At 47.0% G+C, this 17,598-nt stretch overlaps 1 protein-coding gene across 4 annotated transcripts in view; it reads left to right on the top strand.

Moving 5' to 3' along the window:
• The window catches only part of LOC138164892 (adenylate kinase 4, mitochondrial), a 91,080-nt gene extending 83,922 nt beyond the window's left edge, over positions 1–7,158 (top strand). For all 4 annotated transcript variants that reach the window (XM_069092835.1, XM_069092834.1, XM_069092833.1 and 1 more), the window contains exons 5-6: positions 2,774–2,892; positions 5,132–7,158. In XM_069092835.1, coding sequence (XP_068948936.1) covers positions 2,774–2,892; positions 5,132–5,243 — 231 coding nt within the window. In that variant the 3' untranslated portion in view covers positions 5,244–7,158. The remainder of the gene's footprint in view (positions 1–2,773; positions 2,893–5,131) is intronic.
• Positions 7,159–17,598: the final 10,440 nt, after the last annotated feature.

Genomic DNA, 17,598 nt, shown 5'->3' with positions numbered 1-17,598 from the left:
CCCTCTCCCTTTCCCTCTTTCTCCTTCTCTTTCTGTCTCTCTCTTTCTCTCTCTGTCTCCTCTCTCCTTCTCTCTGTCTCTCTCTCTGTCACTCTCTGTCTCTGTCTCTCTCTGTATCTCTCTCTCTGTCTCTCTCTCCCTCCCTCCCTTCCTCCCTCCCTTCTTCCTTCTTTCTCCCTGTCTCTTAACTGTCTCTCTGTCTCCTCTCTCCTTCTCTCTCTCTGTCTTTCTCACTCTCTCTGTCTCTCTTTGACAAAAGTATTATTATTGTTATATAATACTGCCATTCTATCTTTTTGGAGTCCTCTTCAGTCTAATTGACCTTATTTTTTTGGTGTGTTTTATTTCCCTCTAAAGTTTGCTTTCCTTGGTAACATTTGCAACGTGTTTCTTCTCTGCAATTTTTATTCCTAGATTTCCTTTCATCTACCAGGTCATGATTCTCCCTAAAACTTGAGTGTTTGGGGGGCTTATTTCCCTTCTAAAGAGTTTCTGCATCATTCCCCCTGAGCCCTGCCAGACAGGCATCCTCAGTGAATCTTCTCTTTTCTCCTGTAAAAGTTGGAGTGGCCCCATCTTTGAAGAGACCTCCCTGACACCACTTTTCTTCTTTCTGGTCGTTCACGGCTTCCTCTCCTTGCCCCACATCGTGGCTGGCCCTTTTTCGCTGACCACAGTGGATGATGAAATCTCCAGGCATGCCCTGCCTCCTCCCTTGGTCTCCTCTGTTCCATCCTGAAAGATTAAGACTTTATGGCTGAAAGGAGAATTCCAGCATCCTTGAGTGTTCTTGGTCCTTCTTTGTCACTGATGCAGAAGACCAGAGTGCCATCTCTGTGGGCAGTTAGGAATGGTTTCATCACCAGCTTGTCTGGATTGGACTTCTGCTGTCCAACTCGAAATGTCCTTGTGTTCCTCAAAATGACGGATCACTGCTGAGAGGATTCACGGACCCGATTCTTTATTCAATTACCAAAAGCCCTGAATTGGATTTCCTCTTTCTCTTTGGCCCAACATTACATGGAAATGCTCCCAGAATTTTTGCCCAGCATAGGGGAATCAAGGAACTCTATCTTTCTTGGTCAGTGTTGGAGATGAGGGAGGGGGCAGGAATATGACTTAAAATTGATTTTAAATGCCTTTTTCTCTATAAAATGTTACTCTGTGATTTCATCCTGTGGCCTCTGCCAGCGGAGCTCAGGCTCAGGATAGCTCTCCTATTCTGGGGAGGCCCTGAAGATGGCCGTGGCAGCAGATGAGGAGGGTCCATCACTTGCTGGTTAATTATTTGGCCATTGTGACCAAAAAAATTGCACAAAAGATAGAACGACCCCTGGTCCTTTGAGACCTCCTTCCTCTTCGGCAGTAGGGGAAGGGAGAAGTAGGGTCCTAAGAATCATGCAGATTTTAGGAATGAATATAAAATAATAATATAAATAGGAATTTAACTTGTCAGCTGGATGGTACAGTGGCTAGAGCACTATGCCTGGAGTCAAAAAAGCTTGAGTTTACCTCTGGCCTCAGACACTGAGTAGCTGGGTGGCCTTGGGTGGGTCATTTAACTACACTTCATCTCAGTTTCCCCAACTGTAAAATTAGCATGTCAGTAGTATCTACCTCCCATGGTTGTTGTGAGGATCAAATGAGATTTTTGCTGAGGGTTAAATTAGCACAGAGTCTGAGAGTAGGCAAATATATAAAAACGCTAGCTGTTTTTATTTTTTAAATCATTGTTGATGTTATGTTTTTAATATGAGAACCTTGTCCAGTGACTAAAACCAGTTCCTGCTTTTGGAAAAATGGAATCTTATTTATCTCAACATTTTTGCTAGATGTAAACTAGGAGACAAAAATGCAGTTTCTACTAAGCAGAAAGATGGTGTGTGGGTGCCTGAGGAGGATTCACACTCAGGTCTTCCTGCCGAGAGTCCAACATGCTACCCACTGGGTCACTGAGAGTCTCTGGGTGACCCTTCCAGTTTTGCAAGGTTTTGGATACACTGAGTTACAGGAGAAAAAATGCACCACATCCCTAGTGAGTGGCCACCCAGCCGGTGCTGGAAGATGTCCCTCTACTGAGGCAGCCATCATGCCTTGGGACAGTTCCAGGGGTTACCAAGCTGTCCAGCCTAAATCTCCATCATACACTCATTGCTTCTAATTCTGCCCTGGGGGGGGGGGGGCAAGCGCATCCCTCAGTCTGTTGGCAAGCCTTCTGAAGGACAGCTTTCATTTTGTGCCCCCCCCCCATACCGCCCTAGCTCTCCTTCCCTGGGCTAAATATCCCCAAATCCTTCTTCTGTTTCTGGTCTTCATACAGCAAAGCCTATCTGGCTTCACCATTTCCCACCAGTAAAATGTAAGTTCCTTGAGGGCAGGTTTGTTTTGTTTTTATCTCTGTCTTCCCTACACATAGCAGAGCCTCTGGGATATGGTTGGCACTTAGTGCTTGTTTATGGAATGAATTGAAAGTTGCCCTTCTCCTGGTGGCTCCCCACCCTTACTGGTACCTTCCTAAAACATGGCTCCCAAGGCAGAGAGTTTCTGGCAGGCACTGCCTTGGTTATGCTGAACCATGAACCAAAAGTCCTGTCTATCCAGATGTCAGGAGCCCGAGGTGCATCAGCACTGATGGCCAGCTCCCTTCTGCCCCTCCCTTTATTTCTGAGGCCCAGGTGCTCTCATCAGTGCGTGTCATGGAGGGCGATGCCGTCCTCCTGCAGGCACCGGGCTGAGCTGGGCCCCTTGAATCTGTTTGTCCTTGCATTTCCAGGGGGTCGATGATGTCACCGGAGAGCCGCTGATCCAGCAAGAGGATGACAAACCGGAGGCCGTTGCTGCCAAGCTGAGACAGTACAAGGAGGTTGCAAAACCTGTTATAGAATTATACAAGTGAGTGTTTCTGTTCCTAAGCATCCCCGTCTCCTCCCAGAGAGTGAGCTCTGGGAAGTACGAAGCAAGATGTCCGATCAGGGGAGCTGCAAGTTGGACAAATGCCTTGCTTGGCACTGAGCAAGCGACTGGCACATAGTAGGCACCTGGCACATAGTAGGTGCCCAGCATGTAGTAGGCGCCCGACACATAGTAGGCACCTTGCACATAGTAGGCGCTCTATAAATGTTTATTGAATTGAATTGCCAGGCAAGAAAATGGTAACTTAAAAACAATGACAGTAATACCTGACCTTCATTTAATTCATCAGGGTTTGTGAAGAGCTTTCTAGAAGCAGTGGGCTTAGAATGAGGGAACCTGAATTCGGGTCCGGGTGTGGCTGCCTTTCCTGCCTCAGTGACCTTGGGCATGTCATTTCAGCTCTCTGGTCCTCAGTTTCCTCTTGTGTGCAACGGGGGGGAGGGCTGAACCAGACAGAAGGTGGCTGATTTCTGCAGGGGAGGATATGAGGTTCAGAGACATCAGACTTGCCCAAGACCACAGGTTTACTAGGCAGGATTTGAGTCTCGGATTTTCTTGACTCCAAGTTCAGCCTTCTGGCTCTTCGGACATATTCCCTTTTGATTTCTTAAAGTCCAGAATTAAAACACATATGCAGAGAAATAGATAAAACAAACAAGCTAATTTTATATTCATTTCTAGCTCTCCTGTCTCCTAAGCCTCATCACTACCAACCTACACTTTTCTTTGTAATTCAGAGTATTCAAAACCTTGTGTAGCGGGAAAGGTTAATAAAATACAAGGTAGCTATGGAGTTTGACAGCGAGGTGGTGCCATAGTGCATAGAGCCTTGGGCCTAGAGTCAGGAGACCTGAGTTCAAATGTGACCTCAGACACTTACTAGCCATGTGACCCTGGGCAAGTCACTTAACCCTGTTTGCCTCAGTTTCCTTGTCTACAAAATGATCTGGAGAAGGAAATGCGAACCCTTCCAGTATCTCTGCCAGGAAAACCCCAGATATGGATGAGAAGAGTGAGGCATGACTGAATGACAACAGAGGTTCTTTTTTGAGCTTTCCTGGGGCTGTTAAGTCAAGACAGACTCTGTCTTATCCCTATCTTTAGGTTAAAAACTAGTTGTGTTTCCATCTTCTCCTGAAGTGACGGGGTGGTGGGTTTCCAGCAGCCCTCCAGCTCTCCCTCCTTAGTCACAGAATCAAGGTATCTCAGAAATCTGCTTCATTTTTAAAGGGGAAGAGTTCCCAGTGCCCTGAATGGTGGGAGCGCTCTCTCCGCCCATAACTGGATGCTGCCAGTTCAGGGTCTCAGTGAAGGAGGAAGAATGGACTTCTGGACCCCATGTGTCTTTAGGGAATGGAATAAGGGTCATTGGGTGGGCCTCACTCCAGGGCTTTCTAGAAGGTTCTGGATTTGGAGGCGGCTCCCTTATCCAGAATGTCCTTATATATTAGTGAAATCAGAGGTCTGGTCCTGCTCCCCTCACCTCTCCTCGGTATTTACTTAGGATCATGGATTCTATTATCCTCATACAATCCCATTCCCTAATTTTACAAATGAGGGGATTAAGATACTTAGAGATTAAGTGATTTATCTGTGGTCAGATTGCTAGTTAAGTAGCAGTCAGGATTTGAACCCAGGTCTGTAATAGAAAGCCCTTGGACTCAGAGACTGCTTTGCTGTTGTCTTTGTATTCAGACCAACATCCAGCCCAGTGCCTGGCCCAGATGTGGTGCTTAATAAAAGCATCTTCACTGATGTTTGGTTGTTGAATGAATGCCCAAACAGATGAAAGGCAGCAGGGACTGACTGGTTCTGTGTCCCCAGTGCAAGCATGACGCCTGGTGTGTAGTAAAGACGGCACATCCCTGTGTTGAATTTTATCAGGTGACCTTAAGGGCGCTTGGCCAACATAGCAGCCTTATGTGTGTTGGGCTCTTCTATCCTAATGACCTGAGCTGTACAGTGATATCATTTTCTTTTCAAAATGTCTTTATGCTTCTTACTTTCCTATCAAAAACCTCCTCCCCTTCCCTTCCTAGAGAGCCTTACCTTGGAACACGTGTTGGTAAAACCCCCAGAACAGTTCAGCAAAACCAACCAAACTCCTCACTCATCAGCCTTTCTTACCCATGGTGCTCCTTCCCGTCAGCCAGAGGAGGGAGGTGGAACAGTGCCATTTCTGAAAGAAAGCCTAAATGTGCCCTTGTTTATCTTGCAGGACCCGAGGTATTCTCCACTCTTTCTCCGGGACAGAGACCAACAAAATCTGGCCATACGTTTACTCACTGTTTTCCAACAAGATGGCGTCTGTGGGAGTGAAGAAAGCTTGACAAGCCTGTAGCATGGAAGAACAGGAGGATGTGGGTCATTAAATTGTGTGTATAGTATCGGTGCTGTGTTCAAATTAGGCGCTAATCGAGATCACTTGAAGCACCTTCCTTGGTTATCCCAGGGAGTGGATGCCAAAAGGAATCTGTACAGAGAGGTGACCAAAAAGTAGGGCCCGCTTCCACTTAGGAAAGGGTTTCCAAAAACAGACTTGACATTTGTCTGGACCCCCTAAAAGAGAGCAGGCCATCCCGGTGCCAAGTCCCGGACGACTTTTCTAACTTGTAACTCGTTTGGAGTGGGCTGTGGTGTTCCATCATGGACCCTCTGGGAGGTAGTGATAGAAGGTGGTGGGATGGTGCCCCAGAGGGCTGCCAAGCCACAACCTGAGACCTGGAGGCCTCCAAGGACATGGCGCCATCTTGATCACAGAAGCTCTGCCTCTGTCTTCACCCCTCTAGCCAAAGCCAGCAATTCCCATTGGGTCTGTCAGATTCTGGGATTCTGGTTGGTGTCACTTCCCTTTTCTTCCTTGGGGATGTGAATGCTGTCTCATCCTCCTCCAGCTCCAGAAGATTTTTTTCATGCCTTCTAAGAAGAAAGGCATAAGGACCCATTTCTCCTCCATTGCTACTCAGCTCTCCCCTTTCCCAAGATACCCATAGCTAAGGGTAGAGATGGCTGTCCCTATCTTCTTAAGTTGGAATGAATAGAATCCATTCAGACCCCAGGGACCGAGTAGTACTGAGTTGTCCATGTGCAGATTTGAGTTTGCCCCTGTGACACACACCTCCTTTCCTTTCAAGGAAGGCTAGGCCCCTCAGCATCTCACACAGAGTGCCACACATCATCTCAAGTGCTGAAGACCACATCTCAAATATTTAAACAGTAAAAAACATAACAAAAAAAAAAAAACTGCAGGGACTTCACTAGAGGCAGTATGGATAGTGGACAGAGCACTGGCCTTAGAGTTAGGAATATCCAAGTTCAAACCTCCTTCCTGCAGAGAGATACTTCTTATCTGTGTGACCCTGGACAAGTCACTTAACATCTGCCTCAGTTTCCTCATCTGTAAAATGAGGGGGTCAGATGGGATGAGCTCTAAGGACCCTTCAAACTCTAAATTTTGGATCCTGTTAGAGTAAACAAATGCTTTAGTTATTTTTTTAGAACAAACCATATTAGAGAGATGCTGCTAAATGTTAGTGCTGAGAATTGGGAGATAAAGAGGCCTTGGCATGTTGTAAAGATAGTGGACAAGAGTCTGTTCCCACGTGGAGAAGGCCTCTGCCTTGTCTAGCCCCAGCATGATAGCTTTAACACTACAGGATAGAGGGCATCCATAGGGGGATGGGGAAAAGGGGCCCAAAGAGTTAGGCTCCTCTCCTTATTTTCCTCTGGAAAATCTAGAAAATGCCATTTATTCCTGCTGCCTTACACCTCAGGAGCGTCGTCTGTCCGTGGCTGGGAGAAGGGTGGTGCTTTCCCCCAAAAGGTCCTCTTCTAGTGTTTCTGGAAAGGACCCTGTCCCCGTCCCCCCATGTAACCCTGCACACTGATGGGAAGAGGACCTGATTTTGGGGCTTTGGTTGATGGAGTTGAAACGCGTTCTTTTCTCAGTGAAGCTTCCCCTGACATCTCAGCAACACCCCTTTCATTTGGTGTCTTAGCACCAGTGGAGTGGGTACTGTATACATTAAAAAAATGCCCACCCACCTTCTCTCCAAACTGCCTTTCCTTCTCCTCTCTGCCCCCCTGATGGAATGCATTCGTTGTGTTCTCTTCTAGCTGTCTTGATGGGGAGCCAAGTTTTCTACTGTTTTATTGGGTGAGTGGGTGGGTGGTAGCAATGGAAAGGGAATGTTAATTTTTCTGATTTGTGTAATTAAAATGCCCCGCATGGGCTTCTGGAATGTGGTCATTGACTCATGTTGATTTGGCAGTTTTGGGGAGGAGTGATGTTTGGACGAGGGAGAGAGCTCCAGGTGAATCAGTTACTCCTTCTAGATGGACAACCTCATGGTAGTGAAGGAGGAGTCTGGGAACATGGCAGAACAGCCAGTTTTTAATATGGAAATGGCAGCACACCAGAGCAGCAGCAGTAATAATAGCCTTCTATGTAGTGCTTTTAAGTTTGCCAAATGCTCCATGTATAATTACATAGATGACGATCATCTCCCACCTCCACACCTTTGCACAGGACGTCCTTCGGTGCTTTCTCATCTTTTCCTTTTAGAACTCCTCACTCCCTCCCATGGCCAGTTCAAGTGGCACCTCTTTGATGAGCCCTTTCCTGATCTCAATTATCCCTCTCTGTACCATCCCCGGCCACCCATCACCAAACATTTTCTTTGTATCTGCCTGTATCTACTTATCTGTGAACATAGATTTCCGTGTCAGGATGTAAGAACCTCCCTCAGTCATATGTATTTCCTTATCTCTAAAATGGAGACAATAGCTCCCACCTCCCAGGGTCGTTGTGTGGATCAAATGAAGTAACATTTGCAAAGTGCTTTGCACTTTAAGGCACACCGTGTGTGCCAGGTTTTAAGGGCCAGAACCCCAGGTTCCCTTTTGTCTGTCTGCCCAGAACCTCGTCCCATGCTTGCCACCTGGTAGGTATTGGGTAAATGTTTTTACTAGGGGGCTGTGAAGGATTAAGACAAGTCTCTTTTTCAAGTGAAGAACACAAGCTTCGGTATTTGGGTACTGTGCTTGCAAGATTTTACTTTTCATTATGTGTGTCCTGGTAATTCATTGCCTCTGTAGAAATCTGTATGAGAAGGGGCGTCCCTGATCAGTCTGTCCCGTCTCTCGTCACCATCCCCGACTAGGCTTGTTCAGGCTCTGCTTGGTCACCTCCAGCACTGGGCTTCATCACCATGGCTTCCCAGCGCCCAAAGGAAGAGCTGTCCAGCACCGCCAATGAATTCACGGGCAATCCTCTCCCTTTCCTGGCCGAGTTGGCTCCCGATAGGACTTACGGAGGCCAGGTGGAACAGTAAAAGGAGTTCTGAATCTGGAGACGCAGGGCTGGCTTCCATCCTGGCTCTGCTGCTCACTGTCTGGGGAATCCTCTGGACATCAGTAGCCTCACTTGTAAAATGAAGGGATTTGACTCAGTGACCTCCGAGGCCCCTTCTGGGTTTGAAATCCCTGCCCTGTAGCCAGGTTGGGGGAGGAGGGAGTTTTAACTGAAAAAGGAGATGGCTAGGTTCTATACTTTATAGGACAGTTTAGCAAACATTCATTAAGCCAAACACTAAGGATGCAGAAAGAAAACAGTCATTCCTTATAAAGAGCCTACACTCTTCAGGGGTGATGTATTCAGATAAAAAGAGTGTCCATAGTCAGTGGAGAGGAGAGGCTGGGAGGATAAGGGTCAGTACAGCCACATGTTGGAGGTGAGGTACGTTGCTGGTGTATGGAGGACCACGGAGGTGGGAAATAGAGTATCTCAGGGTATTAATATTATGTGCTGGGAAACAGTAAACTGGTTTGACTCCTTTGATTACTCTCACTCCTGTGTCCCAATAGAATTACTGACATCAGAAAGCAGCTGGTTTTTTCCTAAGGGTGTGCTGCAACTATCACCAGCTGATGGTGTGTGCTGTATTTAAGGAAATCCTGTGTTGTGGGGCTATCGCTTTCTGGGCATTCATTTCCCTCTGCTCGGCTTACTCCTGTTTGGGCACCTGATCAATGCTGTTGGTCACCCAGTCTCCTGCTCTCCTGTTTGGGCACCTGATCAATGCTGTTGGTTGCCCAGTCTCCCTCTCTCCTGTTTGGGCACCTGATCAATGCTGTTGGTCGCCTAGTCTCCCGCTCTCCTGTTTGGGCACCTGATCAATGCTGTTGGTCGCCCAGTCTCCCGCTCTCCTGTTTGTGGCACCTGATCAATGTCATTGGTTGCCAAGTCTCCAACTGTCCTTATTGCAGGGCTTTGCACAGTGGAAAGGACACTTGGAGTCCTTTCCCCAAGGGCATAGGCTCATCTGTACCTTTGTGCCTGGGCCAAATACCTTCAGTTCTCTGGGTCTCGGTTCCCCCTTGGTTAACTGAGGGAATCAGACTAACTGGCCTTCACAGTCCCTTACAGCTGTAGATTTATGCTGCTATAACTGAGTCGGATCCTCCTTCTGCTACCCCCCAATACCATGGGGAGGAGCATCTTCAACATTCATTCACACACAGGGATAAGGAACCTCATTGCTCTAGCGCGCTCCAGGAGGAGGACTCTCCTTCCACTGTGCAGGTGGGCACCTCTTTAGCTCAAGCCTGGAGTCCCTAGAGAAAAGCAACATCTGATTCCAGAATTTAGAGCTGGGAGGGCCCCACAAGATCACCTACGCCAAAGGTGGTCTGCTGAGAAAATGGCAGCCTACAGGTGTAAGGTGATTTTCACAAGGTTACACAGGTCAGTAGCAAGAATGCAGTTTGAACATGTCCTCAGCCTCCTGATCCAAGTTCTTTCCTTGACATTGGGGATAAAGCACTTCCCAGTGTGGCCTTGGTTCTTCATGCCAGACTTAAGTATTGTCCTTGAAGGAACAGCAAGAGCTCAGGGATCTTTTTAGCAGTTGCCTTAGTTGAAGCCATTTAAGCCAAGGGCAGTGTCTCTGCAGAGGCACCAGTCACTCCTGGGGGACTGTGGCTATCCACCCAGAGAAGCTGCTTAGAAACAAAGGCCAGACTCCATGGTCTCAGGCCCCCCAATGTAGGTAGCACTTGCCTTAAAAAGCATGACTCCCATGACAACATTTTCAAATCCAAAATAAGTAAAGCCGGGAGAACAAATGGGAAAACTCTCTACACCGTGGCACATGCATGGAATTAGGAATTCCATGTGGGCACATTATGTGGGGGCAAAAGAAACCCAAGGAATATTATTCTCTGGTTCTGTGTTCCTGAGAATATTTAATTAGGATTCAAGGTATTTTCGCAAGGAAATTATTTTCTTAATCCTGCCCAGTACACTATATTCTTAGACTAGGCTACCTTAAGAGGAGCTATAACAGTCTCGTGGCTACTGTCAGAAATGGGATCTAAACACAGCTTTGTCCCCAGCCACTACTTCATGCCCCCTCTCCAAGGGTTGGCAGCTAACTCCTCTCTGCCTGGAAGAAGGGTTGCCAACCCTGAAGCTGTCTTATTTCTAACATACTTCTTACACAAAAGGAGTATAGACTCTTAGAGTCTGATCTCTTCCAGTCTTCTGTTCAACCCAATTCATAGGCTCATCAGCCCAGAGCTGGTGGACAGAACCTTAGAGGCCATCACCAAACCTTGTCATTTGACTGATGAGAAAACTGAGGCCAAGGGAGTTTAAGTAATTTGCCCAAAGTCCTATAGGCAGTAAACGTCAGAGGCCTCTGACCACAGAGCCTGTGCTCTTTCCATTGCATACGGATCATTGATTAAGCCCCTGGTTAGACACTGTCCTGGGCACAGGGATAAAAAACAAAGCCATCGCTGTTCCTTAGATGCTACCGATTCTCTTATACTGACCCCGAGTAATCCTTCATCTTTTGTCTAGATGCCTTCAGTAACGGAGACCTCATCTCATGAAAAACTCATTCCATTTTTAAAAATAATTCTAATAATAGAGACAAAAACTGCTTCTTGGGGTCTTTGACCGTCGGTCCTTGTGTTCGACTATAGCCCATAATAAATAGCCCTCCCAGCGTTTCCTCGTTGGGATGTGAAGTCTCCTTTCCTCCAGGCTAAGCATCCCTCTCTCTTCCTGTGACTCATCCTGTCACCATCCTGGCTGCCTTCTGGACACACTCCTGCTTGGCAGCATCCTTCTGAAGCAACAGCGGTGCTTAGAGCACCATGTCCTCCTGGAGGTTGTCTGAGTAGGGCAGAGCTTGCTGGAGCTGTTCCCTCCCAACTTCTGGATACAGCCTGGGCTGGTTAAATCAGTAATATAGTGGATTAAGAGAAAACAGTCCTCAAACCATATTCAGGAAAATCCAGTAAGTTCCTCAATGAGCTCTGCATTCCCTCTGCTTTTACTTTTGCTTCAGACTGAACAGAAAAGTTTAGGGAGAGCATTTTCAGGATTTCCCCCTTGGTTCCAGCTCTCCATTATAAGTCACAGTTGACCTCATTTCCACTCACAGCTATAGCATCTCTGCACGCTGCCCTCTGGTGCTGAGGAAGGGAAAAGGTAGAAGAACAGAGTAATCAGAAAGTTGGTGTTTACCTGGTTTCAATCAACTTGGAATTTGGATTATTCCTTTCTGTATGGTTGGACTTTTTGTCCCTTCCCTCTCAGCTGCTAGCTTCATGCCCTCCGTCTTTGTAGCAGACATTGTCCTTTGTGGCCTTTGAGCAAGGTCTCCATTTAGTGGTGGGAATGTGGAGCCTGATTTAGTGGGAATAATGCTGGATTTGGAGTCAGAGGACCTGGCTTCAGAGCCCCATTCTGATAGCTGTCCCTGAAATGAAAGGTTTGGTGGGGTGACTTCCAACTCTAAACTATGATCCCTTGTTTACCAATTTAGTGATTCCCTAAGACAAAGTCATCTTCTAAAGGCATAAAACCATAGATCTAGAGAAGGAAGAGATCTTGGGGGGGGAGGGGTCTCCAAGCCCCTCATTTTGGCTTGTCCAAAGAAACCCCACTGGGAAGCATTGGAGGCTGGACTTGAACCCAGACACCAGACTCCAGAGCCAGGGAGCACCCCAGTGTTTCCCTGTTGGAGCTGTGGCACTTGAGTCTATTATCCTTCTTTCTGAGAAGCAAACCCTGGTGAGGAAGACTTCAGTGTCAGAGGGAAAATGTAGTAGAGTCATAAACAATGGTCCTCACCATGTCCTCAGAGCTCTTCTCAGTTGGTTTTCAAATGAGCTTGGAAATACTGACGATGCAACATCCAGAACCAGGAAGCAGGATTTCCTCCAAGGAATATTTTAGAAAATGTCTTTCTGCACTGGCTTGGTGAGCCGGGAGTGGAACAGAGCTGGACGCGATTGAATGGTCAGCTCCGTGTAGCTGGAATGAGTTGGTGGGAGGCTGCCCCCAAGTGGTCAATGTGGAGAACATGAAGTCAAAGTCTGACCGTGTCCCTCTCTCTGCCCCCAATAAACCCTGGTGATGCCCTATCTCCTCCAGGGTCAGGTGTGAAATCCTTCCAAATCTGGCCAAGTCCCACTTTTCCCGTCTTCCTACACTCGATTCCCCTTTCAGTGTTCTATGGTCCAGCTAACAAAGATCTCCTCATAGTTGTGGAAACACAACATTCCATCCCGTTTCTCTGCCTCTGCACCAGTCATCTTGCCTTGCTGTGAATGCCGCCCCCCCCCCCCCCCCCTCCCCGCCCCAGCCTCTTGCTTTCCTTAAGGCCTTCTGCCTCACGTGGTCTCCCCCTCAAGCCACCTACCAGTGTCTTCCCTTCTGAGGTTACCACTGATCAGCACTCTGTGTTCCTTGTATGTTAGAGTTGCTTGAACAATACTTGTTCTCCCTCATTGAGTTGAACTCCCTGAGAGCAGGGACCGGTTTTTGTCTTTCTTTGTAACCCCAGCAGTCAGCACAATGCCTGGCACATAGCTTATCAATATTGATTGATTGACTTCTGGAGGAAAGGGGCCTCTGAGGAGAAGTGCCCCAGACCTAGGGGAAGGGGAGGGGAAGGGAATAAACGTTTGTATAAGACCTGTTTTGTGCCAGGAACTAGGATACGCACTTTTTACAACTATCTCAATGGATCTTTGCAGCAACCTTGCAGGGTAGCTGCTGTTATTAGCCCCTTATTTATTTGTTGTCCATTTGTGTCCAACTCTTCATTACCTCATACGCCATGACCCTTCTGTCCTTCACTATCTCCTGAAATGTGTCCAAGCTCATGTTTGTTTCCTCCATGACACTATAACCCCATTTTACGGGTAAGGAAACTGAAGTAAACAGGGTTAAGTGACTTGCCCAGGGTCATACAGCTAATTAGTGTCTGAGGTCCAATTTGAGCTAAGGTCTTCCTGACTCCAGACCCAGCCTCTCCATCCACTGTACCTCCAGCTGCCTCAACTGAATAACCAAGGGGGCCATTTCTACCCCGAGGTTACTGAATGGGCTTTGGGAGTGGAGTTCACAGGGAGAGATGCTGGACTTTTTTGTAGAAAAAGTAATTGTTTGATTCAAATACAATCATACTTCTAAAGCCCTAACTGTGCCTGGCATATAATGAAAGCTTGTTCCCTTCCCCTCACACTGTGTTCCATGGGCGCCATCTTGTCCAGACGAGGACAAAACCAGCTTGGAAAGTCTTTCTATTTGATATTTGCATCCAGAAGAGAGGGTGGTGAGAAGAGGAGCCTGGGAAACATGGCCATGTCTTAGCCTTAGCCAGCTTTTGATGGATTATGTGATTCTTGCCAACCCCTCCCTAAAAAGTATGCCTGCCCCTCATTTTAACTTGAGAGAGACCCGAGTTCTACAAACATGCATAAAGTGAGAGCACCAGAAATCTAAGCGGCAAGCTTTCAGGTTCCTAGGACCATACCTCGAGAGCTGGAAGGGACCTCAAAGGCTGCATAGTCCAGCTCCAAACATGGGAATGAGGATGCAGGTGTAGAGAGAAGTGACTTGGCAGATTCTCTCAGGCTGTAAGAAGAAGAGGGAGGATTTGCACCTGACTTCCCAGCCAGGGCTCTTTCCCCTGTGTGATGCTGCCTCTTCCTTTTAGGGGCTGCTAGGGTGTTTCCTTTGGATTCACAGCTACATCACAGGTTTAAAGCTGGAATGAACCTTCATTCTCTCCTAGACCAATCTGTTTTGTAGATGAGAAAAGAAGCTCAGGCGGGCTAGCTTGCACAGGGTCTTTGGCAAAGCCAGTGTTCAAATCACTCCAACAAGCCATGGAATTATGGCTCTTGATGGTGATCAAAGTAACTACCGTAGGGGAATCATGTTGCTAGCAAATGGAGCTCGATAGGTCAAACCCGCCATTACTCATCCCGGTTCCTCCCTTTCCCCTCCCAGTCTATCTGAAAGACCTTCCAATAATCCTCTATACGATTGCCCGGCTACCTTCCTAATTCTATTTTACTTCACCCAACAAGCATTCATGAGGCACCTGAAGTATACAAGGCACAGCATGGGCCCTCGGGACGTATAAACTTCAATTAATCCCTTCTCACAAGAAACTTCCATTATAGGACAGCAGTTTTTCATTTAGGGGTCCATCAGCTTTTAATATCTTGACAACTGTACTTCAATATAATTGGTTTTCTTTTCAGTTCTGTACGTTTTACTTTATACATGACTGAGGAGTCTGGAGGCTTCAGCAGACTGCTTGCCAAAGGGGACTATGATATGCACATACAGAAAATATTCAGAGCCTCTGGGCTAGAGAGAATAATGGGCAGTGAGCCGGCCAGGACCCAGAATCTCTTATTTGTGAAAGGAAAACAAGGTCCTGCTCTTTTTGCAGGCATGATACCTTTTGGAGACAATTCCAGGGCTAATGTATATGGTTATCTGACTCCAAGCTGCCTTCATTTCTAAACTTACAAAATTTGGGCCATAAAGTCAGAGATGCCCTGAGTAAGAGCATAGTGTGTTTAACATGGGAAGGTTCTGGGGGGTGGGGGAGCAGGGCCTATTAGCACAAACTTTCTGATCCCGCCGCGGCAGCAAGGGATTGGGACTAAGGTTGATGAGGCAAGTTGTAATTCTGATTTTGTAGCTAGAAAGGTAGATTCTCTTTAAGAGCTGGGAAATACCTGGAGAAAGTCCTCAGCCCTGGCGAGCCCCTGGTCACGGTCATTGTCCCCAAACCCTCCCCCACAAACTGATCTCCCCGCTCATTGCTCTGGAATGAGCAGAGCTGACCTCACAAAAAGCCACTCACTGATCCCATGAGTCAGCTGGTGCCTATGGACGCTGACACTGACCGTGCCTCGGAACAGCGTTATCAACGATGGTGGTGGTGATAGCTAGAATTTACAGAACACTTTCATCTCCTAACAATCCTGCTTTTATTATCCTTATTTTTGCTGTCATTAACCATTATTATTAAGCTATTATTGACACTTTCAGGTTAAATGACTTATGACACTCGCTGAGTAAGGTCAGAAGGACCTACACTGGGGGGTGGGGGGGGGGGGGAAGGGGGTCGTGGTATCAGAGGAGAAAAGTGTCTGAGACAGAAAGTAAACTCGGCTCTTCCTGACTCCGAGGGCAGGACTCTCTCCATGGGGCCATCTTGCTACCAAGTACTTCCTTGTAGCTAGTCCACAGTATCAGATTTGGAGCTGAAAGGAAGCTTGGGGCTCGTCTGGTCCAACCCCCTCATTTTACAGTTGAGGAAACTGAGGCCCAGAGAGGTAAGTGGCTTGCCAAAGAGCATCCATCCACCAGAACTAGAATTTAAACACAGGTCCTCTGACATTAAATCCAGCATACTTTCTCCCATATCATGATGCTTTGAATGCAAGTGGGTCCCTGGGACTTTGTACCCAGCTGACTCTTTTGGAATTTTCATATTTTGTTGTTTTTAAAAGAAATAGAACTCTTTATTAAAAACAGTTACATGTAACCATCAATTAGTATCGCAAATTACTATATTTAAATAAGAAGCAATTTATAACAAGACAAAAGAAATACAAAGACCTTTTTAACAATTACTAGTCCTTAATTTTGTCAATCACATAGCTTATTTTATCCTTAAGCCTGAGTAGAACTGACTCATTCTGAATCTCTGTGTGAGGAGTGAGACCCTTCCCAAGCTGTCCATGGCTCCAGGGATTTCACCCAGTCTGGAATTGTACCCACTGGATAAATGATCTGGCCAGTCAAATGGGAAAGTATGGGATGTGCTTTGGAATCCTAAAAATCCTTAAAACCCTAAAAATACAGTTCTTATTATTTGATCATCTCTGAACTAGACAGCCATACCCTCACCCTAACCCTGAATTTGCTCCGTCTTCCTGTTGAAATCTGCTTTCCCCACAGGCCTCCATGAAGGGCCCCCAGAACCATCTCCTCAGTCCTCCCAGCTGAAGATGACCCTTTTTTAACTGTTCTCAGAAGTTAGGCCTCTCTCATTATAGTCCAACATCCCATAAGCTTTACTGGCTGCCTTCTCCTGCTAACTTGCTGAGCTTGAGGTCCACTGATTGCCTGGATCACTTTCAGAACAGCTGTTGTCTGTCTATGCTTCTCCCATCTTCTCCTTGTGAAGCTGAGTTTTTGTGGCCAAGGACAAGACTTCACATTTCTCCCTTTTGGCTTCCATCTTCCTAGATTCAGCCCAATAGGCTGACCTGCCATGTTTTGTCACCTGCCTTTGACATCCAGCATGTTTACTCTCCCTCCCAGCTTGTTCTCCTCTGCAAATGTCATGAGCAGGTCATGTTTCTGTTACACTGGGAGCAGAGTCAGACCCAGCATCCAGGCATGGAGGTTGTTCTCCTTCCAGATGTCAGATTTCTCCTCCCCAAGTTTCACCTCTGCTCTAATTCACTAATCCAAACCCCTCCAAGTCACCTACACATTTCCCTTCTTATGCATCTCAAAAACATCTCTCCTGCTTTCTTCATGGCCTTCTCCCAGAAAAGCCAAAAGTCAAGTGAATGTCTTAAGATAAAGGGGTCACCCAAGAGTTGCATTGTGTATTTAGAAAATACACTAGAAACCCAAGGAAAGAAGCATGGTAGAAAATATTTGAGTGAAGTCCACTTGCCCTTGGATTGCCACTGACTACAAGCCACCTGGAAGGAAGGAGGAAATAGATGAGATGGGGAAACTGGTTGCAAGTTTGGCCCAGAGGCATCTGCAGTCCAGAGCTGAAAGGGCCCTCAGAGGCCACCAACTTCAAGCCACTCCTTCTGCAGATATGGCCCCTGAGGCCCAGAGAGTTTAAGCGACTTATTCAAAGTCTTGCAGGCAATAAGCATCAGAGGCAGAATTTGAACCTGAGTCCTGACACCAGAACCAGTGTGGCTTTCCAGTGGGCTGTGTTGGCCTTAGTAAAACTGGTCTGATCAGTCTTCCTGAAGTGCCACCTTCATCGTGCCACTCTCCTGCAGAGGAGCTCTGATGGTGCCCAGCTTCCTTCTGCACCATCTGTCAGACTTTGGGGCCCTCTTGTCTGTATGTAATTGTTTAAATGTTGTCTCCCCATTAGACTGTGAGCTTCTTGAGAACGGCACCTGTCTTTTGCTCCCCTTTGTTTCCCAAGCACACAGCACAATGACCAGCACATAGTAGGAACTTAACAAATTTTCCCTCCCTCCTTGCCTTCCTCTCTTCTTCTCTCCCTTCTTTCCTTTCTTCCTCCTGGAGCCATCTCCAGTCATCCTGATCTGTATCTGGACACTAAACCCAGATGGCTTTACAGGAGAAAGTGA

The sequence above is a fragment of the Petaurus breviceps genome, unplaced genomic scaffold, assembly GCF_028583685.1.
Source record: "Petaurus breviceps papuanus isolate PSGF00001 unplaced genomic scaffold, PetGlider_PUasm1.0 207, whole genome shotgun sequence".
Classification (NCBI taxonomy): Eukaryota; Metazoa; Chordata; class Mammalia; order Diprotodontia; family Petauridae; genus Petaurus; species Petaurus breviceps.
This window is presented reverse-complemented; position numbering and strand designations above follow the sequence as displayed.